The 25,096-nt window shown below is 56.7% G+C and overlaps 1 protein-coding gene across 9 annotated transcripts in view; it reads left to right on the plus strand.

Annotated features, from left to right (window-relative positions):
• Window positions 1–24,272, plus strand: part of SMARCA4 (SWI/SNF related, matrix associated, actin dependent regulator of chromatin, subfamily a, member 4) — a 52,055-nt gene extending 27,783 nt beyond the window's left edge. For 3 of the 9 annotated variants that reach the window (XM_060181766.1, XM_060181758.1, XM_060181760.1), the window contains 14 exons: window positions 521–607; window positions 2,408–2,454; window positions 4,301–4,467; window positions 6,519–6,682; window positions 9,619–9,846; window positions 10,278–10,376; window positions 10,553–10,630; window positions 12,695–12,912; window positions 15,613–15,879; window positions 19,235–19,343; window positions 19,717–19,818; window positions 22,670–22,802; window positions 22,913–23,055; window positions 23,841–24,272. In XM_060181766.1, coding sequence (XP_060037749.1) covers window positions 521–607; window positions 2,408–2,454; window positions 4,301–4,467; window positions 6,519–6,682; window positions 9,619–9,846; window positions 10,278–10,376; window positions 10,553–10,630; window positions 12,695–12,912; window positions 15,613–15,879; window positions 19,235–19,343; window positions 19,717–19,818; window positions 22,670–22,802; window positions 22,913–23,055; window positions 23,841–23,873 — 1,875 coding nt within the window. In that variant the 3' untranslated portion in view covers window positions 23,874–24,272. Of the gene's footprint in view, window positions 1–520; window positions 608–2,407; window positions 2,455–4,300; window positions 4,468–6,518; window positions 6,683–9,618; window positions 9,847–10,277; window positions 10,377–10,552; window positions 10,631–12,694; window positions 12,914–15,612; window positions 15,880–19,234; window positions 19,344–19,716; window positions 19,819–22,669; window positions 22,803–22,912; window positions 23,056–23,840 lie in introns of all 9 variants that reach the window. The other 6 variants (XM_060181761.1, XM_060181759.1, XM_060181764.1 and 3 more) reach the window with 6 other exon arrangements.
• Window positions 24,273–25,096: the final 824 nt, after the last annotated feature.

A 25,096-nucleotide genomic window follows, 5' to 3' on the forward strand; every position in this document is an offset into this window, starting at 1 on the left:
ACCCCTGATTTCAAAATGTTATAGATCCCACCACCACCCTCCATGGGGCTCCCTGGGTGCTGTGCATGGTGCTGAGAAAGGAGAGACCCCACAGCCCTGCCCACCCTCCATGGGCTCCCTGGGTGCTGTGCCTGGTGCTGAGAGAGGAGACACCCCACAGGCCTGCCCACCCTCCATGGGCTCCCTGGGTGCTGTGCAAGGTGCTAAGAGAGGAGAGACCCCACAGCCCTGCCCACCCTCCATGGACTCCCTGGGTGCTGTGCATGGTGCTGAGAGAGGAGAGACCCCACAGCCCTGCCCACCCTCCATGGGCTCCCTGGAGCTGTTCCCATCATCCTCTCCTGTGGTGCTGGGACCCTGCACCCCAGCCCAGTCTATGTTCTCCCTGATGAGCTGTTTCCATTTATCATTTTCCTGGTTCTGAGCCTCCACTGGGCCAGCTCCTCCCTTGTGGTCTCTCCGCTTCATGCCACCTTTCCTGCTGCCCCCCAAGTAACGCCCCCGCCTGCTCCCCTTCCAGGGCAAGGGGGGTACCAAGACCCTGATGAACACCATCATGCAGCTGCGGAAGATCTGCAACCACCCCTACATGTTCCAGCACATCGAGGTGAGACCTGGCCGGCCGCTACTTGGGGCTCACTGAGCCGCCTCTCCCGCCCAGGGCAGCCTGCTGTTCGAGTTCCGTTTCCTTCGGTCTCAGTGAACTAAGCTGCCGACTGGACTGGCTGGCTAAATGTTTTTGTTTTTTATATATTCTGTATGCTGAGACAGACTCAGGTGTGGGAGAGGAGAGAGATCTCCCCTGCACACCCTCCATGGGGGTCCTTGGTTGCTGTGCCTGGTGCTGAGAGAGGAGAGACCCCACAGCCCTGCCCACCCTCCATGGGCTCCCTGGGTGCTGTGCCTGGTGCTGAGAGAGGAGAGACCCCACAGCCCTGCCCACCCTCCATGGGGCTCCCTGGGTGCTGTGCCTGGTGCTGAGAGAGGAGAGACCCCACAGCCCTGCCCACCCTCCATGGGCTCCCTGGGTGCTGTGCCTGGTGCTGAGAGAAGAGAGACCCCACAACCCTGCCCACCCTCCATGGGCTCCCTGGGTGCTGTCCATGGTGCTGAGAGAGGAGAGACCCCACAGCCCTGCCCACCCTCCATGGGCTCCCTGGGTGCTGTGCATGGTGCTGAGAGAGGAGAGACCCCACAGCCCTGCCCACCCTCCATGGGCTCCCTGGGTGCTGTGCCTGGTGCTGAGAGAGGAGAGACCCCACAGCCCTGCCCACCCTCCATGGTGCTCCCTGGGTGCTGTGCAGGGTGCTGAGAGAGGAGAGACCCCACAGCCCTGCCCACCCTCCATGGGCTCCCTGGGTGCTGTGCAGGGTGCTGAGAGAGGAGAGACCCCACAGCCCTGCCCACCCTCCATGGGCTCCCTGGGTGCTGTGCCTGGTGCTGAGAGAGTAGACACCCCACAGCCCTGCCCACCCTCCATGGGGCTCCCTGGGTGCTGTCCATGGTGCTGAGAGAGGAGAGACCCCACAGCCCTGCGCACCCTCCATGGGCTCCCTGGGTGCTGTGCCTGGTGCTGAGAGAGGAGAGACCCCACAGGCCTGCCCACCCTCCATGGGCTCCCTGGGAGCTGAGTATGGTGCTCTCGTGCTTCTGGGCCTTGAACCTAGCACCCTGTAGACAGGAAAGCATCTCAGTGTGCTTTCTTTTTAGCTTTATCCATGTTCCCAGCAGCTTTTAAACAGAATTCTTCTCCTTACTATTTTTTTTTAAACCAGAGCACTGCTCAGTTCTGGCTGATGGTGGTGCAGGGTATCGAACCTGAGACTTTGGAGCCTCAGGCACGAGAGTCGCTTTACAGAACCATGGTGCTGTCTGCCCTCCTCCCACCTCGCTCTCTTTCTAAGATTCATTTATTCATTAATCGAAGGGAGAGAGAGAGTGTAGACACTGACTCACCATCTCTTTGAGTTTGGCCTCAGTCCACCGCTCTGGTCTCCGTTCCCCTTGTCCATTGCCTCATCCGTTCGTCTGTCCTTTGTGAGAAGCCGTCTGTCTGACCTTTGAATCCTGTTGCTCTGCCCTGGGGGGTCCTGAGCCCCCCTCCACCGCACTTAGCTGTTGCTCCTCCCCCCTCACTCAGAACCCCAGAAGCCGCTCTTGACCCCTCAATGACTCTTTGAGTCCCACGTTCCAGAGACTCTGGGTTCCTGTCTCTGAGAACAAACCTGTCTGTCTGTCTGTCTCTCCGTCTCCGACCTCGGCACCCAGTGCTGGCTCCGGGCGGCAGCTTCCATCTCTCCCCTGTGGCAGGGAGGGCCTGAGGAAAGGTGTGTGTGTGGGGGGGGAGGGTTGAGCAGAGCCTGCGGCCCTGGCGTCCCCCCTCACTGAGCCTCCCCTCCCTCTGCAGGAATCCTTCTCTGAGCACCTGGGCTTCACCGGCGGCATCGTGCAGGGGTGAGAAGCCTCTCCGAGCCCAGACAGGCAGGCTCCAACACGGGGTACCCTGTGCCCCTCCCAGGCCGCCCCCTGCAGGTGGAGGATATGGCAGGCAAAGGAACGGTGGGCCGCTGTCTGAACACACACAGACCTACTAGCGTCTCATATTTCGTTTGTTTTGGATACAGACAGAGAAATTGAGGGAGAGGGAGGCAGGGAGAGAGAGAGAAACACCTGCACTCCCGCCCCCTATGCTGGAAGCTTTCCCCCTACAGGTGGGAGCATGGGCTCGAACCAGGTCCTTGAGTTCGCTGATGTGTGTGTGCTTAGCCAGGTGCACTGTGCCCGGCTCCCTGAGTGTTTTTTTTTTTTTTTCAAGATTTTACTTATTAATGAGAAATATAGGAGAAGAGAGAACAAGCCAGACTTCACTCTGGTCCATGTGCTACCAGGCATTGAACTCAGGACCTCATGCCTGAGAGTCCGATGCTTTATGCACTGTGCCACCTCCCGGACCACCAAAATATTTTTAATTTTTTTTTTGAATATTTTATTTATTTATTCCCTTTTGTTGCCCTTCTTGTTTTATTGTTGTAGTTATTATTGTTGTTGTCGTTGTTGGATAGGACAGAGAGAAATGGAGAGAGGAGGGGAAGACAGAGAGGAGGAGAGAAAGACAGACACCTGCAGACCTGCTTCACCGCCTGTGAAGCGACTCCTCTGCAGGTGGGGAGCCGGGGTTCGAACCGGGATCACCAAAATATTTTTAAATTATGCTTTTTTTTTTTCTCCTGGGATGGGGTGCAGTGGGGCTGTGCTGGTTGTGCCCTGTTACCGTGCACAAGGACCCGGGTTCAAGCCGCTGGTCCGGTCCCCACCTGCAAAGCTTTAGGAATGGTGACGCAGGGCTGCAGCTGTCTCCCTCTCTGTATCCTTCTTCCCCCTCAGTTTCTCTGTGTCTCCAATAATAAATGGCTTAAAAATAAATTCAGGGGGCTGGGCGGTAGCACAGCAGGTTAAGCGCACGTGGCACAAAGCGCAAGAACCAGCATAAGGATCCCGGTTCGAGCCCCCGGCTCCCCACCTGCAGGGGAGTCGCTTCCCAGGCGGTGAAGCAGGTCTGCAGGTGTCTGTCTTTCTCTCCCCCTCTCTGTCTTCCCCTTCTCTCTCCATTTCTCTCTGTCCTATCCAACAACAACAACAACAATAATATAAACAACAAGGGCAACAAAAAGGAAAAAAATAGCCTCCAGGAGCAGTGGATTCATAGTGCAGGCACCGAACCCCAGCAATACCCTGGAGGCAAATAATAATAATGATAATAACAATAAATTCAGGGGGCCGGCAGTAGTGCAGTGGGTTAAGCGCACGTGGCACAAAGCACAAGGACCGGCATAAGGATCCCGGTTCAAGCCCCCGCTCCCTACCTGCAGGGGACTCCTTTCAGAGGTGGTAAAGCAGGTCTGCAGGTTTCTCTCTTTCTCTGCCCCTCTCTGTCTTCCCCTCCTCTCTCCCTTTCTCTCTGTGCTATCCAACAACAACAATGGAATAAATGGCCTCCAGGAGCAGTGGATTCGTAGTGCAGGCACCAAACCCCAACAATAACCCTGGAGGCGAAAATCAATAAGTCAAATAAAATCCATTAGGAAAAAAAATGAGACGGGAAACACACAATAAGTCACACTCAGAGAGAAATTAGTGAGAAACCAGAAAAGAGGGGGGCAGAGACCCCAGAGCCCACATCACCATCCGCGTTCGTCCCCGCCCCCCGTCACGGTGCTGAATCGCCAGCCATCCCCCCCAACCCCCCCCACACCCCGGTTCTCACACCCCGTGCTCCCCCCCCCCCCCCCCCCCGCCCCAGTCTGGACCTGTACCGCGCCTCCGGGAAGTTTGAACTCCTGGACCGCATCCTGCCCAAGCTCCGCGCCACCAACCACAAGGTGCTGCTCTTCTGCCAAATGACCTCGCTCATGACCATCATGGAGGACTACTTCGCCTACCGCGGCTTCAAGTACCTCAGACTGGACGGTGAGCGAGTGCTTGGGCTGGGGGTTCAAGCCCCCCCCCCATCAGCCAGAGCTGAGCAGGGCTCTGGGGGAAAAGAAAATAACAATAATAACAACAGCAGCAAAGTGACGTACGAGTCGGGCGGTAGCACAGCGGGTTAAGCACAAGGACCGGCAGAAGGATCCGGGTTCGAGCCCCCGGCTCCCCACCTGCAGGGGAGTCGCTTCCCAGGCGGTGAAGCAGGTCTGCAGGTGTCTGTCTTTCTCTTCCCCTCTCTGTCTTCCCCTCCTCTCTCCATTTCTCTCTGTCCTAGCTAACAACAATGACAGCAACAACAACAACAATAATAACTCCAACAACAGTGAACGACAAGGGCAATAAAAGGGAAAATAAAAAAATATACATATATATGAAAAAGGAAAAGTTGGGAGTAGGGCGGTAGTGCAGCGGTTAAGCGCAGGTGGCGCAAAGCACAAGGACCTGCATAAGGGTCCCGGTTCGAGCCCCCGGCTCCCCACCTGCAGGGGAGTCGCTTCACAGGCGGGGAAGCAGGTCTGCAGGTGTCTGTCTTTCTCTCTCCCTCTCTGTCTTCCCCTCCTCTCTCCATTTCTCTCTGTCCTATCCAACAATAACAACAACAACAATAACTACAACAATAAAACAACAAGGGCAAAAATAAATATTAAAAAAAAAAGCAAAAGAAAAAATTGAGGAATGGGGCCAGGTGGTGGCACACCTGCTTAAGCACACCTGTCATCAGGTGCAAGGACTTGGGTCCGAGCCCCCAGCCCCCACCCGCAAGGCGGAAGCATCAAGAGTGGTGAAGCAGGGCTGCGGGTGTCTCTGTCTCTCCTCCCTCTTGATTTTCCACTTCCCGCTCCATTTCTCTCTGTCTCTGTTCGATAAATGATAAAGTGCATTTTAAAATAGTAATAGCAGGCTGGGTCGTGGCACACCTGGTCGAGTGCTCATGTTATGGTGTACAGAGATCCGGGTTCAAGGCCCTGATCCCCACCTGCAGGGGGCAAACTTCACAAGGGCTGAAGCAGGGCCGTGGGTGTCTCTCTGTCTCTCTCCCTCTCTACCTCCCCCTCTTCTCTCAATTTCTCTCCGTCTCCGTGTGACAATAAATAAAATTAAAGCGTTATGATTCTGCAAAGAGACTCTCCTGCCTGAGGCTCCGAGGTCCCAGGTTCAATCCCCTGCACCGCCGTCTTCCAGAGCTGAGCAGGGCTCGGGGGAAAAGAAAATAATATAATAACTACGACAAAAGGAAAATGACTACTGTAATTATTGTTATTACTACTGTTACTTTTCCCAGCTCTCAAGGTCCTGGAAGGATTCTTCAGTGCTGTGGTCGTTCTTTGTTCTCTCTCTCTCTCTCTTTCTCTTTCTCTCTTTCTTTCTTCCCCCGTCTATTTTCCAACTCTCTGATAATTCAAACCCGGAGCAGCAATGCCCTGGTAACAGTTTTTTTTTTTTTTTTTTTTTTCATATCAGCAGTTCCTTTGTTGAAGCTTTCAAATCAGTGGGGCTGTTTGTACGCTTGTTTCTGGGTCGGCTCTCAAAAAAAAAAAAAAAGCCAACACTTCCTAGCCTGCCATTCCTGCTCCACGCACACCCTCGCCTGGGCGAGGGTGCGGGTTCAAGCCTGCAGGGTCGCAGGTCTCTCTCTCTCTCTCTGTCCGGCTTTGGAGACATGTGCTCTTCTCAGATCACTCTGCAGGTGATCTGACCCTGGGCTCAGCCTGGGGGGCCTCCTCATCACCCCCGTGCCCCCCACCCTGCCCCACGCAGACAGGCTACCTGCGCCACAGGGGTGTCTACCCAGAATGCCCCCCTGCTCCTGCCCTGAGCAGAGGCCCGCCCAGAGCTCCACAGCCCAGGCTGTTCTGGGCTCTCCCCGGGACTCCGAGTAAGGGCAAGGTGTCCACCAGCCATGAAGACCCCCTTCGGTTTGGGGTTTGGGATGTCCCGGGGAGTGAACTCTGCCTGCCGCCCGGGGCGTTGTTGGCGGCGCCCTCTCACCAGCGCCCCCCTCCACCCCCACCTGCACCCCCACCCCCCGGCAGGAACCACAAAGGCGGAGGACCGTGGGATGCTCCTCAAGACCTTCAATGAGCCCGGGTCCGAGTACTTTATCTTCCTGCTCAGCACCCGCGCCGGCGGGCTGGGCCTCAACCTGCAGTCAGCTGACACCGTTATCATCTTCGACAGCGACTGGAACCCACACCAGGTGAGGGGGTGAGCCCCTGGCCCCCACCCCGGGGGCCCCCGGCTGCAGGGGGAGGCTTCCCGCACGGCGGAGCAGGGCTGCAGGTGTGTGTCTCTCTCTGTCTCTGTGTGAATGAATTGATAAGAGTTACATACACCGTCCGAGGTGAGCCCTGGCACCATCTGAAAGGCGCTGCAGTGCTGGGGGAAGAACCTGAGGTCTGGTGTTGCTCCCTCTCTCTCTGTCCCATCTTCTCCCTGGAGCCAAGAGCAGCTCAGGGTGGTGACATCCTGCAGGCCTGAGGCCCTGACTCCCCAACAAAATAATATTAAGGACTAGGGAAAGAGCATAGTGGTCCTGCAAAAGACTCTCCTGCCTGAGGCTCTCCTAAGGTCCCGGGTTCATTCCCCAGCACCACCAGAAGCCAGAGTTGAGCTGAACTCTTGGGTCAGGTCCCCCCCACCCCCATTAGCATTTTTTTTTTAATAAAATTTTAATAGTAATAATAATGGTTTGGAGATAGTACTATGGTTCTGAGGCTCTGAGTTCCCAGGTTCAATCCCCAGCACCACCAGAAGCCAGAGCTGAGCAGCGTTCTGGCGAAACAATAATTTATAAACTATTTTTTAAATTTTTTGTAAAAGCCTTTTTTTTTTTTTCTTTTTGCTGCCACCGTTTATCGTTGTTGTCATTGTTGGCTAGGACAGAGAGGAATCAAGAGAGGAGGAGAGACTGGGCCTGGGAGAGAGAAAGACAGACACCTGCAGACCTGCTTCACCACCTGCTTCACTCCCCTGCAATTGGGGATCTGGGGCTCGAACCGGAATCCTTATGCCAGTCCTTGCGCTTAGCGCCACATGCACTTAACCTGCTGCGCTACTGCCCAGCCCCGTCTTTTTTATAGTACCTATTTATTTATTTATTTAAGAGAAAGCTAGGAGGAGAGAGAAAAAAACATCACGCTGGCACATGTGCTGTTGGGGATTGAACTCGGGACCTCATGCTTGAGAGTCTAATGCTTTATCCACTGCGCCACCTCCCGGACAACTTTTTTTTGTTTGTTTAATTTTTTTTATTTATTAGATTGACGTTGAAAGGGAGTGGTCCAGGATTTGGCACAGTGGATAAAGCACTGGATTTTCAAGCGTGAGGTCCTGAGTTCAATCCCTGGCAGCACATGGACCAGAGTGATGTCTGGTTCTTTCTCTCTCCTCCTTTCTCATTAATAAATAAAATATTAAAAGAAGGAAAGAAAGAAATTGAGAGGGGAGGAGGAGATAGAGAGAAAGAGAGACATACCCCTGCAGCCCTGCAGGTGGGGACCAGGGGCTTAAACCTGGGTCCTTGGACATATGTGTACTCAACCAGGTGCGCCACTACCTGGATTCCTACGCTATATCTTTTTTTTTTTTTTTTTTAATTTTTTACCTTTTTTTTATAGAGGTAGCGAGAAATTGAGAGGAAAGGGGATGTGTAGAGACAGACAGCGAGACCCCTGCAGCCCTGCTTCACCACTGGTGAAGCTTTCCCCCTGCAGGTGGGGACCAGGGGCTTGAACCCGTGTCCTTGTGCATTGTAACATGTGTGCTCAACCAGTTGCGCCACCACCCAGCCCCCCTAAACGATTTCTTAATTAATTTTACCATCAAGCTGAGGAGGGAAAAAGATTAATTATTAACGAGAGAAAGAAAGAAGCAGAACTTTCTCTGGCACAGGGATGCTGGGGATAGAGCAGGGGCAGGGCTGTAGGGTCTCTCCTCTCTCAGCACCCTGCACAGCACCCAGGGAGCCCATGGAGGGTGGGCAGGGCTGTGGGGTCTCTCCTCTCTCAGCACCCTGCACAGCACCCAGGGAGCCCATGGAGGGTGGGCAGGGCTGTGGGGTCTCTCCTCTCTCAGCACCAGGCACAGCACCCAGGGAGCCCATGGAGGGTGGGCAGGGCTGTGGGGTCTCTCCTCTCTCAGCACCATGGACAGCACCCAGGGAGCCCCATGGAGGGTGGGCAGGGCTGTGGGGTCTCTTCTCTCTCAGCACCATGGACAGCACCCAGGGAGCCCCATGGAGGGTGGGCAGGACTGTGGGGTCTCTCCTCTCTCAGCACCATGGACAGCACCCAGGGAGCCCATGGAGGGTGGGCAGGGCTGTGGGTCTCTCCTCTCTCAGCACCATGCACAGCACCCAGGGAGCCCATGGAGGGTGGGCAGGGCTGGGGAGTCCTCTGTATCTCTCTGCCTCTCTCCCTTCTCCTCTCCCCATCCTCTTTCTGAGTGTACAGAGCAATAAGAGTAGGCGCCACAGGCCCTTTGGCTCTTGTCATAGGTGCCCAAAGCTTTCCATTCATTTTTCTTGAATGAGGTTAAAAAACTATTTTCCTGGGTGTCAGGCGGGTTAAGTGCATGTCACACCAAGCGCAATGACTGGAGTCAGGATCCCGGTTCCAGCCCCCGGCTCCCCACCTGCAGGGGGGTCACTTCTCAGGCGGTGAAGCAGGTCTGCAGGTGTCTGTCTTTCTCTCCCCCTCTGTGGCTTCCCCTACCTCTCTCCATTTCCCTCTGTCCTGTCCAACAACATGACAACTACAACAATAAAACAACAGGGGCAAAAAAAACCAAAAAAACAAAAATCAAGGGCAACAAAAGGAAATAAGTAAATATAAAAAAAAAGAGATAGAAAATGTTTATGTAAAAATGGAGTGTCCGCTGGTGGCGCACCTGGTTGAGCGCCCCCACTACAGTGCACAAGGACCCAGGTTCAAGCCCTGTTCCCCAGCTCCAGAGGGAAAGCTTTGTGACCGGTGAAGCAGGGCTGCGGGTGGCTGTCTCTCTGTGTCTCTCTCTGTCTCCCCCATTCCGGGTGGGGCCGCTTGGGGAGGGCCGCCAGCATGTGTGGTGGTCTGTGGGATGGACAAGTGGGCTCCCCACCCCCAGAGCCTGACGGGCATCTCCCCCCCCCCTCAGGACCTGCAGGCCCAGGACCGCGCCCATCGCATCGGGCAGCAGAATGAGGTTCGGGTCCTGAGGCTTTGCACCGTCAACAGCGTGGAGGAGAAGATCTTGGCAGCCGCCAAGTACAAACTCAACGTGGACCAGAAGGTGATCCAGGCCGGCATGTTCGACCAGAAGTCATCTAGCCATGAGCGCCGGGCCTTCCTCCAGGCCATCCTGGAGCATGAGGAGCAGGACGAGGTGAGGGGGCCCCCCGATCTTGCGGGGGGAGGGGAGGCCAGGGACCAGGCCGACGGACGGACGGACGGATGGATGCTCGCACACGCCAGTCAGCGGCTCCCACCTTCTTGTTCCTTTTTTTTTTTTTTTTTTTTTTTTTAATTCCCATTTTTTGCATTTTTTTTTTTCCCATCCCTTGAGCATAAAGGGAGTGTGGGCAGTGTCTGTGATTTTTTTTTTTTTTCTTCTCCTTTTTTTTTTTCCCTTTGTCTCTTGACTCGCTTCCATTTTTTTTTTTTTCTTCTTCTTCATTCTTGTTCCATTTTTTGTTTTTTGTTTTTTGATCGCACGTCGCCGCTCGCATGCACGCCTGCACGCACGCACGCAGAGGACACGCTCTCGGCCCCGGCGCCTCCCCGGCCCGGAGACTGAAGCCCCGTATCTGTCCACAGAGCAGACACTGCGGGCCCGGCAGCGTCGGTGCCAGCCTCGCCCACACGGCCCCCCCGCCGGCGGCCGGCGCCCCCGACCCGGAGGAGCCGCCGCTCAAGGTGAGAGGCGCCCGGCTGAGAGAGAGAGAGAGAGAGGCGCGGGACCCCCGCCCGGGAGCCCGTGTGCATGCGCGCACCTCTCGCCGCCGCCTCCGACCGGGGGGCGCCCGCCTCCGCCTCTGCCGGCCGCCCCGGGCCCCCCACACCCCCCGGGACTGACCCTGTGCTTCTCGTAGGAGGAAGACGAGGTGCCGGACGATGAGACCGTCAACCAGATGATCGCGCGTCACGAGGAGGAGTTTGACCTGTTCATGGTGAGCAGGGGCCCACACGGGGGCCCAAGACACACACTTGCTCACGCGGACAGACTCACAGCCACGCACAGGAGCACAGCCAGCCTGCAGGCGGGCCGGGCCCAAGACACACACTCGCTCACGTGGACAGACTCACAGACACGCACAGGAGTCCCTAGCCAGCCTGCAGGCGGGCCGGGCCCAAGACACACACTCGCTCACAAGGACAGACTCACAGACACACACAGGAGCCCAGCCAGCCTGCAGGCGGGCCGGGTCCAAGACAAACACTCGCTTATGTGGACAGACTCACAGACACGCACAGGAGCCCCCAGCCAGCCTGCAGGCGGGCCAGGCCACAACACACACACTGGCTCAGACAGACACACGGATATGCACATAAGAGCCCCCCACCCAGCCCAGCCTCCAGGAGGGCCAGGCACTAACACACACTCAGACAGACAGACAGGCAGGCAGGCAGGCGTGCTCATGCCCCCCCAATCCAGTCTCCAGACAGGCCGGGTGCCAACACACACACTTGCTCAGACACACACACGACCCAACACACACACTCACTCGGCCAGACAGACAGGCACAGATATGCACACAGCCTCCCAGCCCAACCTCCAGCTGGGCCTGGCCTCAACACACACAGATACACACAGAGACAGACACACAGACAGGTACACGTTCACTCACAGACACATTGACTCAGAGACAGACACACAATCACACACATTCACACACACAGATACACTGACACATTCACTCAGACACAGGTACACTCACTCACAGACACACACACATATTCACTCACACAGACACACTGACATTCACTCACACACACACACACAGAGACAGACAGACACATATAAACACACTGACACATTCACTCAGACTCACACACACACATTCACTGAAACACACAGACACACACAGACACTCACACACACAGACACATTCAGACAGGCCCACAGAGACACATTCACTCAGACACACTCACACACACACACAGACACATTCACTCAGACAGACCCACAGACACACACACAGAGATACATTCACTCAGACACACAGAGACACATTCACTCAAACACACACACATTCACTCAGACAGATACACACACAGACACGTTCACTCAGACACACACACAGATACATTCACTCAGACAGACACACTCACACACAGAGACACATTCACGCAGACAGACCCACTCACACACACACACAGACACATTCGCTCAGACAGACACACACACAGAGACACATTCACTCAGACAGACCCACTCACACACACACAGACACATTCGCTCAGACAGACACACACACAGAGACACATTCACTCAGACAGACCCACTCACACACACACAGACACATTCGCTCAGACCCACAGACACACACACAGAGACACATTCACTCAGACACACACACACATACATTCACTCAGACAGACACACACATTCACTCAGACACACACAGACACACACAGACACATTCACTCACACACACACAGAAACATTCACTCAGACAGACACATTCACTCAGACACACTCACACACACAGACACATTCACTCAGACACACACACACACATTAACTCAGACAGACACACACACACATTCACTCAGACAGACACACTCACACACACAGACACATTCACTCAGCAGACACACAGACACACTCAGACACAGTCACACACACAGACACATTCACTCAGACAGACACACACACAGAAACATTCACTCAGACACACACAGCACACAGACACATTCACTCAGACACACTCACACACACAGACACATTCACTCAGCAGACACACAGACACATTCACTCAGACAGACACACTCACACACACAGACACATTCACTCAGACACACTCACACACACAGACACATTCACTCAGAAGACACACAGACACATTCACTCAGCAGACACACAGACACATTCACTCAGACAGACACACTCATACACACACAGACACTTGCTTTCCTGCCCATGGCTACTGGGGTCCCCCTGGGGACGCCTGGCTGTGACCCATGTGTGTGTGTCTGTCTGTCTGTCTGTCTGTCTGTCTGTCCGTCCCCAGCGCATGGACCTGGACCGGCGGCGCGAGGAGGCCCGCAACCCCAAGCGGAAGCCACGGCTGATGGAGGAGGACGAGCTGCCCTCGTGGATCATCAAGGACGACGCCGAGGTGGAGCGGCTGACATGCGAGGAGGAGGAGGAGAAGATGTTCGGCCGCGGCTCCCGCCAGCGCAAGGAGGTGGACTACAGCGACTCGCTCACCGAGAAGCAGTGGCTCAAGGTAACGCGCCGACGGGACGGACAGGGCCAGGACGGACAGACACACAGGGCGCTGCGCTGCTCTGCGGGCCTGTGGTCTCTGTCTCTGTGTCTCTGTGTCTCTCTCACTAACAACCACCAGAAAGAGAGTGTGGCGTGGCCAAGGAGGAGGGTCAGCAGACAGAGTACCCGGCTTGCAGGCCTGAGGTCTCGAGTTCGGTTCCCACTGTGCACCCTGCCAGAGAGCAGCCCGGCGTCTCTGTCTGTCTCTGTCTCTGAAGTTTCGAGGCTCTCTGTTCCCCCACCCGCTGGACTCCCGTCATAGCATAATGCGGCCCGTGGGCTCTTTCTCTTTCTCTTTCTCTTTCCTTTTCTTCTCTTTTTTGACTCCAGGGTGATGGCTGGGGCTCGGTGCCTGCACTAAGAAACCCACTGCTCCCGGGGCCCGTTTCTTTTCCCCTCTTGTTGCCCCTGTTGTTTATTGTTGCTATTATTGTTGTTGTCATTGCTGGTGTTGCTGGATAGGACAGAGAGACATGGAGAGAGGAGGGGAAGACAGAGAGGGGGAGAGAAAGACAGACACCTGCAGACCTGCTTCCCCGCCTGGGAAGCGACTCCCCTGCAGGTGGGGAGCCGGGGGCTCGAACCGGGATCCTTTCTCCAGTCCTTGAGCTTTGCGCCGCGTGCGCTTAACCCGCTGCGCTACTGCCCCCGTTTTTCTTTCCTGATGTATTCATTTTCTAAATGTCTGAGAGAGAGCTCGGGGCCCTGCTCCGCTCGCTCTGGCTGCAGGCGTTGCCGGGGACTGAACCCAGGACCTCCTAGCCTCTGGCAGGAGAGTCTTCGACAGAGCCGCTGGGCCATCTCTGCCCCACCCCTCACCCCCATCCATTCTGTTTTCTCTGGCCGGATCCAGAATCTTCCGTGACCCCATAGCTGTGGGATCGTTGCCCGAGCCAGCCACCTGGTGGTGGCCACTGCCAGCTCCCCACACCCCTGGCAACAGTGGAAGGCGCCCCCGTGTCTCCCCTCCGCCCGGACTTGCCCTGTGCTGATCTCTCATTCCCGTGTGGGCGTGGGGGCGCTTCTGTTCAGATTTGGTTGGGGCGGAGCCAGGGCTTCATCATAAGGTGCTCTGGGCCACACTTCCATGGAGAGAGAGAGAGATAGGGCGCTCTGTGTCTCCCTCCCCCCCCCCCCTCTCTCTCTCTCTCTCTGACTTTGGACATTCTTACTCCACTTCTTTCCCCACAGGCTAGCTTTTGTCGCTCTTCTTGACGGCGTCCCTGGACGCACAAGGTTTTGAGAGCTGTGTCCACAGGGCCAGGGGAGGCGGCACAGCGGTTCCCACAACAGACTTTCACGCCCGAGGCTCTGAGGCCCCAGGTTCAGTCCCCGACACCACCAGAAGCCAGTTTGAACAGGGCTCTGGGGAAGACAGACAGACAGACAGACAGACAAGGTGTATTTACGAATGACAGAGAAACAGAGGAGCAGCCCTCTGGCAGCAGGGATGTGAGGGATCGAACCCGGGCCCTCAGCCTGGGCATCTGGTTCTCTGATCTAATGGCTACAGAGGCTTTTATTTTATTATTAACAATGTGTGATTCATTTTCCTGTGAGACAGGATTTTACATGAGAGAGAGAGAGAAGCCAGAGACCCACTGACCCCATACGGCACCGGGGGTCGAACCTGGAGCCTCAGGCACGCAAGGCCTGGCGCTAGCAGCAGAGTTGCTGCAGTGGCTGCCGGGAGTTCTCGCTTTGAGACCGTCCACGGTCCCGGCTCATCCTGTTTGTTGCTGCTGTTCTGTTCTCACTTTTCTCTTCATGCTTCGGAGCCCTGGCTGAGAACACAGCGTCAGTTCACGGTCCTCTGAATGGCAAAGAGAAAGAGAGGGCGGGGGTAGATAGCATAATGCTTACGCATAGAGACTCTCACGCCTGAGGCTGGGGTTTTACCATGCAGATAGAGAGGGAGAGAGACGGGGGGGTGGGGTGGGGGGGTGGGGGGGGGTGGCGCAGCTGGTTGAGCGCACATGTTACAGCGTGCAGGGACCTGAGTTCAAGCCCCCGGTCCCCACCTGTAAGGGGAAAGTTTTGCAAATGGTGAAGCAGGGCTGCAGGTGTCTCTCCGTGTGTGTGTGTCTGTCTCTCTCTCTCTCTCTCTCTTTCTGTCTCCCCCTTCCTTCTTGATTTCTGGCTCGGGCGGTCGCGTAGCGGGTTAAGTGCATGTGGCGCGAAGCCCAAGGACCGGAGTAAGGATCCCGGTTCGAGCCCCCGGCTCCCCACCTGCAGGGGAGTCGCTTCCCAGGCGGTGAAGCAGGTCTGCAGGTGTCTGTCTTTCTCTCCCCCTCTCTGTCTTCCCCTCCTCTCTCCATTTCTCTCTGTCCTAGCTAACAACGACAGCAATACCAATAACAACAATAAACACCAAGAGGGGGGAGAAAACAAGTGGCCTCCAGGGGCTGTGAATTCCTGACACAGGCAGCGAGCGCTAGCAATAACTGCGGAGGAAAAAAAAAAATAATTAAGAAGAAAGAAAGGGAGGGCCAGCACAGCCCCAAAGCTTCCCCCACCCTCTCTGCAAAGTGGAGGCTGGGCTTGAACCCCCCCAAGCCCCTGGGCAGTGAGGTCAGATGAGCAGATGAGGGGGAGTCCCCTCCGCTCACCCCCGTCCCCAGGGGCCGGGTGCTGGCTGTCCTCTTTTTTCCCACTGTTGACCCTGAAGGCCATCGAGGAAGGGACACTGGAGGAGATCGAAGAGGAAGTCCGGCAGAAGAAGTCGTCCCGGAAGCGGAAGCGGGACAGCGAGGCCGGCTCCTCCACCCCGACGGCGGCCAGCACGCGCGGCCGGGACAAGGACGAGGACAACAAGAAGCAGAAAAAGCGCGGCCGGCCGCCCGCCGAGAAGCTGTCACCCAACCCGCCCAACCTCACCAAGAAGATGAAAAAGATCGTGGACGCCGTCATCAAATACAAGGACAGGTGGGCCGGGGCCGGGGGGACACGCTGCCCCCTCTTCCTCTCTCTCCGAATAACAGCGGGCGGGGGGGGACGCCGTCATCAAATACAAGGACAGGTGGGCCAGGGCCGGGGCCGGGGGGACACGCTGCCCCCTCTTCCTCTCTCTCCGAATAACAGCGGGGGGGGGGGGGACGCCGTCATCAAATACAAGGACAGGTGGGCCGGGGCCGGGGGGTCACGCTGCCCCCTCTTCCTCTCTCTCCGAATAACAGCGGGGGGGGGGGGGGACGCCGTCATCAAATACAAGGACAGGTGGGCCGGGGCCGGGGGGTCACGCTGCCCCCTCTTCCTCTCTCTCCGAATAACAGCGGGGGGGGGGGGGGGCCCACCTGGGCATAGCACCTGGTTGAACGCACACCTTACAGGGCTCAAGGACCCGGGTTCGAGCCCTCTGGTCCCCACCTGCAGGGGAAAAGCTTCCCGAGTGGTGGAGCAGGGGCTGCAGGTGCCTGTCTGTCTCTCTCCCTCTCTGTCTCCCCCCTTCCCTCTTGATTTCTGGCTGTCTCGATCCAATAAGTAAAGTTGATAACAAAAAAAATTTTTTTTTAAGTTCTCCGGGAGGTGGTGCAGTGGATAAAGCATTGGACTCTCAGGCATAAGGTCCTGAGTTTAATCCCTGGCAGGACAAGAGCCAGAGTGACGTCCGGTTCTTTATCGCTCCTATCTAATTTATAAAGATAAATATGTTTTGCCTCCAGGGTTATCGCTGGGGCTCGGTGCCTGCACTACAAATCCACTGCTCCTGGAAGCCGTCTTTCTCATTTTGTTGCCTTTGCTGTCGTTGTTGGACAGGACAGAGAGAAATGGAGAGAGGAGGGGAAGGCAGAGAGGGGAGAGAAAGACAGACACCTGCAGACCTGCTTCACCGCCTGGGAAGCGACCCCCCTGCAGGTGGGGAGCCTGGGGCTCAAACCGGGATCCTTAAGCCGGTCCTTGCGCTTTGCACCATGTGCACTTAACCCACTGCGCTACCACCTGACCCCCCCCCCCCAAGAAATCTTAGCAAGGACTGGTTGAACACAGACATTACCATGTGGAAGGACCCAGGTTCAAGCCCCTGATCCCCACCAGCAGGGGTGACACATCATGAGTGGTGAAGCAGGGCTCTCAGTGTCTCTCTTTTTGTTTGTAAGATTCTTTTTATTCTTTTGTTTCTGCCTCCAGGGTTATTGCTGGAGCTCAGTGCCTGCACCATGAATCCACTGCTCCTGGAGGCCATTTTTTCCCCCTTTTGTTGCCCTTATTGTAGCCTTATTGTGGTTATTATTGTTATTGTTGATGTCATTTGTTGTTAGGACAGAGAGAAATGGAGAGAGAAGGGGAAGACAGAGAGGGGGAGAGAAAGACAGACACCTGCAGACCTGCTTCACCTGTGAAGCGACTCCCCCGCCGCCCTTATTTGTCATTTTTAACGTAGGGTGGGAACCTACTTAGGGGGTCTGGTGAGTGAAGCGTTGGCCCCTCAAGCTTGAGGTCCTGAGTTTGACACACAGAGTAACAACAGGGAGTAAGTAACTAGAACCCTCACCAGCGGGGTCTGGGCCCCACACAGGCCACACCTCACGCTCTTGTCCGCGTGGCTGCTGCTTCTGCCCAGTCCTCACTGGGTGGGGGACAGCCGGTTGACAACAGAGGGTTGGGGAGTCACCAGGATGGTTCTGCTCACAGGCTTCCGTTTCTAAGACCCTGAGGCCCCCGGTTCAATCCCCAGCACCACCAGACGCCAGAGCTGAGCAGGGTTCTGGTTCAGAAAGAAAAAAGAAAAAAAAGTCGAGCCCCCGGCTCCCCATCCCCAGGAATGACGCCTCACAAGTGGCGCAGCAGGGCTGCAGGTGTCTCTCTGTCTCCCCCTCCTCTCTCAATTTCTCTCTGTCCTGTCCCCCAAAAAAGTGGCCACTAGGATTCATAGTGCTGGCACTGAGCCCCCAGCGTTGACCCTGGAATCGAAAACAAACAAATACAAATAAATAAGTAAATAAAAATTCTGATTTTTGTGGGATGGCGGAACCTCCCTCTGGCACAGGCGACACCGAGGATCGAACTCAGGACCTCATGCTTGAGAGAGTAGCATTAGCCTCTACTGTGCTCTCATCCCAAAACTGACCCAGCAGTCACCCCCTGCGTTAATCACGAAACTGTCTCTGTCTGTGTCTGGGGGAGAGCAGAGCATGGTCCAGGCCCCCGGACACCTAGGAGGGGCTGGGGCTGGGGCTGGGGCTGGGGCTGGGGCTGGGGCTGGGGCTGGGCGTGTGTTTTGCAGTTTGTGAATCAAGGACCCAGGCTGCTGCTGCTTCTAGCGTTTGCCCTTCTTCCGTAGCCAGTCAACAGCGTCAGGTTGAGCCTGATGTCAAGTTTCGAGACCTCCTTTGAATCTGGAGAGGTGGCAGTCGTTGACTGTGTGGGTCATAGTCTGTCTGGAGCCGCAGGGGCAGTTCGGGTCGTCTCTGGCTCCCCAGCGATGGAACATAGCGGCGCACCGGCCATGGCCTGTTCGATAGCGATTGAGGAGGGCCCGATCATACATGACGTGCTAGGTCAAAGCCGGGTTGACGCTCGCAGGGGTCTGTGATGAGGACCCAGGCTGCTCTTGAGAAAGTCCCTTGTTAGTCAAGCAGAAACTTCTGAGATAGGGGGCCAGGCGGTGGCACACCTGGTTAAGCGCTCACATTCCAGTGTACAAGGACCCAGGTTCAAGCCCCTGGTCCCCACCTGCAGAGGGAAAGCTAACGGAAAAAAAAAAATTCCCTCTCTCTCGCTTAGCTTCTAAAGTTTTTTTAGATTTAATTAGAAAAAGAGGGGAAGAGAGAGAGAGAGAGAACTCAGGTCAGTAGCAGCAGCTTGTGTGTGTCTTAAGAGCTTTTGTTGGTGTGTTTTGTTTAACTGGATAAAGAACTCAGAGAGGTAGGGGTCAGAGAAAGAGAAAGAGAGGACCTCAGTTTCCCGTCTCGCCCATCGAGAGAAGAGTTGGCCAGAGAGGCTGGAACAGAGACGAGAGAGTCCAGCACTTTTTGTCCACCGCGTCCCTCCCAGACCCCCACCACTGGCCTTTTTTTTTTTTGTACCCCGTATGAGTGATCCAGACCACCCCTCCAGTGTCCCCCCCAAGACTTGGGAGGCGAAGCAGCCCCTAGTTTTGACTTCTCGGCCGCCTTCCCAGAATGTTCCAGAAACACCCAGGTCACCACGCAGCCATGAAACCCACCCGGAGTCTTGCTTTACAATTCTCATGCTGAGGGGGGCGGGCTTGCCCTGTGCGTGCGCCTGTTGGGCCGCCCCCAAGTGACACTCCCCCCCATCCCCCGGCCCCTGCCCACAGCAGTAGCGGCCGACAGCTCAGCGAGGTGTTCATCCAGCTGCCATCCCGGAAAGAGCTCCCCGAGTACTACGAGCTCATCCGCAAGCCCGTGGACTTCAAGAAGATCAAGGTGGGGGGGGTCAGCTCAGCTGGGGGGTGCGCTGCAGGGGGGGTTGGGCCCCATCCATGCTGCCGGGGAAGCTCCGGGGCTGGGGGGCGCTCTCGTCCTCTATATATTGTCTTGGAAAAAGTTACATCACGTGGCATTGGGGGATCCTCCCCCTGGGGGGGAGTCTGCCACAGGGGCTGATGGGAGGGCCGGTCCAGACACGGTCACGAGCCCCACCTGTCCATCCGCCGCTTCTGGGGCTGGGAGGTGACCCCCGGTGTTGGTGCTCCTGGAGCCTGTGGGTAGGAGCCTGGGAGGAAGATGGGTGCCCTCCCCCGGGAAAGGGGTTTCTGTTGAGAGCTTCCCTCTTGTCCCCCCATGTCCCCGTCCGCAGGAACGGATCCGCAACCACAAGTACCGCAGCCTGAATGACCTGGAGAAAGATGTGATGTTGCTGTGTCAGAACGCTCAGACCTTCAACCTGGAGGGCTCCCTGGTGAGGAGGCACGGCACGGTCGGGCCAGGCAGGGTGGATGGGGCAGCCTGGAGGGCCCCCTGGTGAGGAGGCACGGCCAGGCCAGGCAGGGGTGTCTCCCCTCCTCTCCTCTGTCTCTGCGTCTCTGCTTATTGGAGAATGTCAGCCTGGAGGTGCGAAGCCCCCGGTGATGACTAAGTAACGCGCCTGGCTGGGAGACGGCACGGGGATTTCTGTGAGCAGGTTCTTGCCTGAGGTTCCGAGGCCCCAGGTTCCATCCCCAGCACCACCGTCAGCCAGAGATCGGCAGGGCTCTGGATTCAGAAGAAATGCCACATATGTAAAGAGTTTTTAGGAATCAACAAGAAAAAAAACACCAGGCAGACCCAAGGGCGGGACCTAGGAGATAGTCTTGTGTTTCTGCAAACAGACTCTCCTGCCTGAGGCTCTGAGACCCCAGGTTCAAGCCTCAGCGCCGCCAGCACTCAGAGCTGAGCAGAGGGCTCTGGAAAAATTCAGGATGGGATGGTTCAGCCGCAGGGCTGACAGAAAGCCCTTCCAGTAGAGTGCACATGTTAGCAAGAGCCTGAGCGAAGGGGGCTTCCTGTGTGTTGGAGGCACCCTGCCTCGTCTCCCTTTTTTTTCTGGAGCTCGGTGCCACTGCTGCTGGAGGCCATTTTCCCCATTTTGTGGCTCGTTTTCGTCGTTGTTGGATAGGACAGAGAGACATGGAGAGAGGAGGGGAAGGCAGAGAGGGGGAGAGACAGACAGACACCTGCAGACCTGCTTCACCGCCTGGGAAGCGACTCCCCTGCAGGTGGGGAGCCGGGGGCTGGAACCGGGGTCCTTAGGCTTTGCGCTGCCGTGTGGACCTAACCTGCTGCGCTACCGCCTGGTCCTGGTTTTTTGTTTGTTTGTTTTTAACTAGAGTCCTGCTCAAAAAGTCCTGCTCAAAAGGTCTGGCTTTTGGTGGTGCTGGGAGGATTGAAACGGAGTCTCTGGAGCCCCAGGCAGCAGAGTCTGTTTACAGAACCATGAGGATCACACACACACACACACACACACACACACACACACACACACACACACACACACACACACCCCGCCCTTGTGTCTTTGTCTTTCTCCTTTCCTATCTCTGTTTCTCATCATCTTACCTGAGGAAAAGAAATCACGGGGCCGGGCAGTGGCTCACCGGCTTAAGCGTATGTGCCGAGAAGCACAAGGACCCACGCAAGGATCCTAGTTCGAGCCCCGGCTCCCCACCTGCAGGGGGGCGTCGCTTCACAGGCGGTGAAGCAGGGCTGCAGGTGTCTCTCTGCCTCTGTCTCTCCCTCTCTGTCTTCCTATCCAAAATGAAAAAAATGGCCACAGGAGCAGCGGATTCGTAGTGCCTCCACCCAGCCTCAGGAATAACCCTGGAGGCAAGAGAAAAAAAATTAAAATCAATAAGCCTGCAAAGGGAGGGAAGCTTCACAAGTGGTGAAGCAAGGCCGCAGGTGTCTCTCTGTCTCTGTGTCTCTCTCCCTGCCCGCTCAGCTTTTTTCTCTCTTTTTTTCTCTTTTCCTTTTTGCCTCCAGGGTTATCACAGGCTCGGTGCCGACACCATGAATCCCCTGTTCCTGGGGCCATTTTTTTCTATTTTATTCGATAGCAGGACAGAGAGAAATTAGAGGAAGAGGAGACAGAGAGAGAGAGAGGGAGAGAGAGAGAGACCTGCTTCACTGCAGGTGGGGAGCTGGGGCTGGAACCCAGATCCTTGTCCTTAGTAGTAAGTATCTGCGTGTGCCACCGTCTGCCCACACACCTCTCGGTCTCTCTCGCTCTCTCTTAATTTCATTTATTTATTGTTGGATAGAGACATTGAGAAATTGAGAAGGGAGGGGAAGACGGGATTACTATTTTTCATTCGACCCTAAATACAATAGTTTGTACATTCCTAACATTTCTCAGTTTTCCCCATAACAGTACAACCCCCACTAGGTCCTCTGTCATCGTTTTGAACCTGTATTCTCCCCATCCACCCACCCTAGAGTCTTTTACTTTGAGGTAATACACCAACTATTATTTTCTTTTTTAAATTTCTTTATTGGGGGATTACATTTTTTATTTTTTAATGTTTTATTTACTCTTGTTGCTTTTGTTTTATTATTGTAGTTATTGTTGTTGCTATTGATGTCATCGTTGTTGGGATAGGACAGACAGAAACGGAGAGAGGAGGGGAAGACAGAGAGGGGGAGAGAAAGACAGACACCTGCAGACCTGCTTCACCGCCTGGGAAGCGACCCCCCTGCAGGTGGGGAGCCGGGGGCTCCATCTGAGGTCCTTCCGCCGGTCCCTGCGCTTTGTGCCACCAGCGTTTAACCCGCTGCGCTACCGCCCAGTCCCCTTAATCTTTTTTTTTTTTTTTTTTTTTTTTTTATGAGTTAGAGACAGAAATTGACGGGCGAGAGAGAGAGGGAGAAGAGACAGAGACACACCTGCAGCCCTGCTTCACCACTCCTGAAGCTTCCCACACACACACAGGTGGGGACCAGGGGCTTGAACCCAGGTCCTTGCGCACTGTGATGTGAGCACTTAACCAGGTGCGCCACGCCCGGCCCCCTCTGTTTCTCTCTATCTCTGTCCAAAGTAAATGACTAAAAAGGACTTAGTAGCGGGACAGAGAAGCAGAGCCTCCCTCTGGCACACGCGGTGCCCGGGCTCGAACCCAGGACCCGGGAGTCCGACACTCTAACCCCCGGTCCCCCTCCCGGGCCTCAGCCACACAAGCTCTGAGGGGCCTGATCCCGGCCACCCAGGGCAGGACGAGGCCCAGCCGCCAGCAGGGCCTGAGGGGAGGCCTCGCCCGGCCCCGGCCGTGTCCCCCCAGATCTACGAGGACTCCATCGTCCTGCAGTCCGTGTTCACCAGCGTGCGCCAGAAAATTGAAAAGGAGGAAGACAGTGAGGGCGAGGAGAGCGAGGAGGACGAGGAGGCGGAGGAGGAGGGCTCCGAGTCCGAGAGTGAGTCCGAGAGTGAGTCCCCGAGGCCCGGCCGGCCGGGCGGGGAGACGGGCGCCCCACAGCCCCCCCCCCCCACGGCCCTCTCATCCCTCGCTCCCCCGCCCCCACAGCCCGCTCTGTCAAGGTCAAGATCAAGCTGGGCCGCAAGGAGAAGGCTCAGGACCGCATCAAGGGGGGGCGGCGGCGGCCGAGCAGGGGGGCCCGCGCCAAGCCGGTCGTGAGTGACGAGGACAGTGAGGAGGAGCAGGAAGAGGTGAGGGGCCTGGGGATGCTGGGGACACCTGAATCCCTGAGTCCCTGAGTCCCCCCTGAATCCCTGAGTCCCCCCTGAATCCCTGAGTCCCCCCTGAATCCCTGACTCCCCCCTGAATCCCTGAGTCCCCCTGAATCCCTGAGTCCCCCCTGAATCCCTGAGTCCCCCCTGAATCCCTGAGTCCCCCCTGAACCCCTGAGTCCCCCCTGAATCCGAGTCCCCCCTGAATCCCTGACTCCCCCCTGAATCCCTGAGTCCCCCCTGAATCCCTGAGTCCCCCCTGAATCCGAGTCCCCCCTGAATCCCTGACTCCCCCCTGAATCCCTGAGTCCCCCCTGAATCCCTGAGTCCCCCTGAATCCCTGACTCCCCCCTGAATCCCTGAGTCCCCCCTGAATCCCTGAGTCCCCCCTGAATCCCTGACTCCCCCCTGAATCCCTGACTCCCCCCTGAATCCCTGAGTCCCCCCTGAATCCCTGAGTCCCCCCTGAATCCGAGTCCCCCCTGAATCCCTGACTCCCCCCTGAATCCCTGAGTCCCCCCTGAATCCCTGAGTCCCCCCTGAATCCCTGAGTCCCCACAAATCTATGGGGATTAACCCCATGAATCCATGAGGCCGTCCCCCCGTATCCACATGGAGCACCCGACCCCCCCCCCCGGCATTGCAGGGGTGCTGTGGGAATGGGTGCGATTTTGAGGGGTGGCGGGCCCCCAAAACAGAAGCAGCAAGTCGGGGAGCCCCCGGGCACGCTGCTGCCTCCCCACACCCTCCCCCCTCTTTTCCAGGACCGCTCAGGAAGTGGCAGTGAGGAAGACTGAACCCCGAGACTTGGGGGCCCCACCGGAGCTGGCCATCATAGCCCCTATCAGGAACGGGTAGCAGACAGACAGACAGACAGACAGACGTAGTGTCCGACCTGGGGGTGGGGGTGGGGGGGCGGTCTCGGGCCGAAGAGGAAAACGCTCAGCTTCCGTCTGTCCGTCCGTCTCGGCCCAGCGAGGGGTACCCTGGTCCCTGCCGCCCCCCACCCCTTTCGGTCGAGAGAGAAAAAGGAATTACAAAAATTAAAAAATGAATGAAAAACGAAGAGGGAGGAGGGCGCCGCCTCTTCCCCTGCCCTGTCTCCCTGGCGGCCGAGTCGGGGCCGACTCCTCGGGCCGGGCCGGGCCCGGCCGTCACTGGATGTCACACGGGAATAAATCAAACCCACATAGACACCTGCCGCCTCGCCTCTCCTCTCGCTGGACGGGGGTCCCGTGGTCCCCCACCTGGTGCCCCCACCCACGGCGTCTCTGATCTCTGCCACTTGAATTGCCCACTGGCTCTCTCCCCTCCTATGCGTTTACGTCCATGTTAATGAGAGAGACACACAGCCGCCCTCTGAATGCCAGGGCTCGAACCTGGGGCCTCGGGCCTGAGAGTCCAGCTCTCTGTCCCCTCCTGGGACACTGGCTCTTCCTCCTGAAGTCACCTGCTCCCACAGCCCCCCCCCACACACACACCCCACTCCCCGCCATCTCTCTGGGATCTAGGGGGGCCCCTCAGAGGGCCCAGCAGGTAGCGCCTGTGGGCCTCCGCCACCTCTCTCCTCTCTTGCGTCAGAACCTGCTGGGCTTTGGCCTTGCGGCTCGTTCACGCCCCCTCCACCCACTGGCCCTGGGGCTGCCCGGGTGAGCCAGGAGGCGGGTGCCCAGGTCTGCCAGAGGGACAGCTGGGCGGGGGAGGGGGACCTCTGGGAACTGGGGGGCTGGGGGAAGCCTGCCAGGGGGCCTCTGCTATTTGATAGAGAGAGAGAGAGACGCCTGCAGCCCTGCTTCACCACGCGTGAAGCTTTCCCCCTGCAGGTGGGGACCAGATGGCTCGGACCCGGGTCCTTGTGGACTGTAATGTGTGTGCTCAACCACTGATCGTCACCACCTTTTTTTTTTTTTTTACCTCCAAGGTTATCACTGGGGCTCGGTGCCTGCACCATGAATCCTCTGCTCCTGGAGGCCTTTTTTTTTTTTTTTCTCTTTTTGTTGCCCTTGTTATTGTAGCCTTG

The sequence above is a fragment of the Erinaceus europaeus genome, chromosome 23, assembly GCF_950295315.1.
Source record: "Erinaceus europaeus chromosome 23, mEriEur2.1, whole genome shotgun sequence".
Lineage (NCBI taxonomy): Eukaryota > Metazoa > Chordata > Mammalia > Eulipotyphla > Erinaceidae > Erinaceus > Erinaceus europaeus.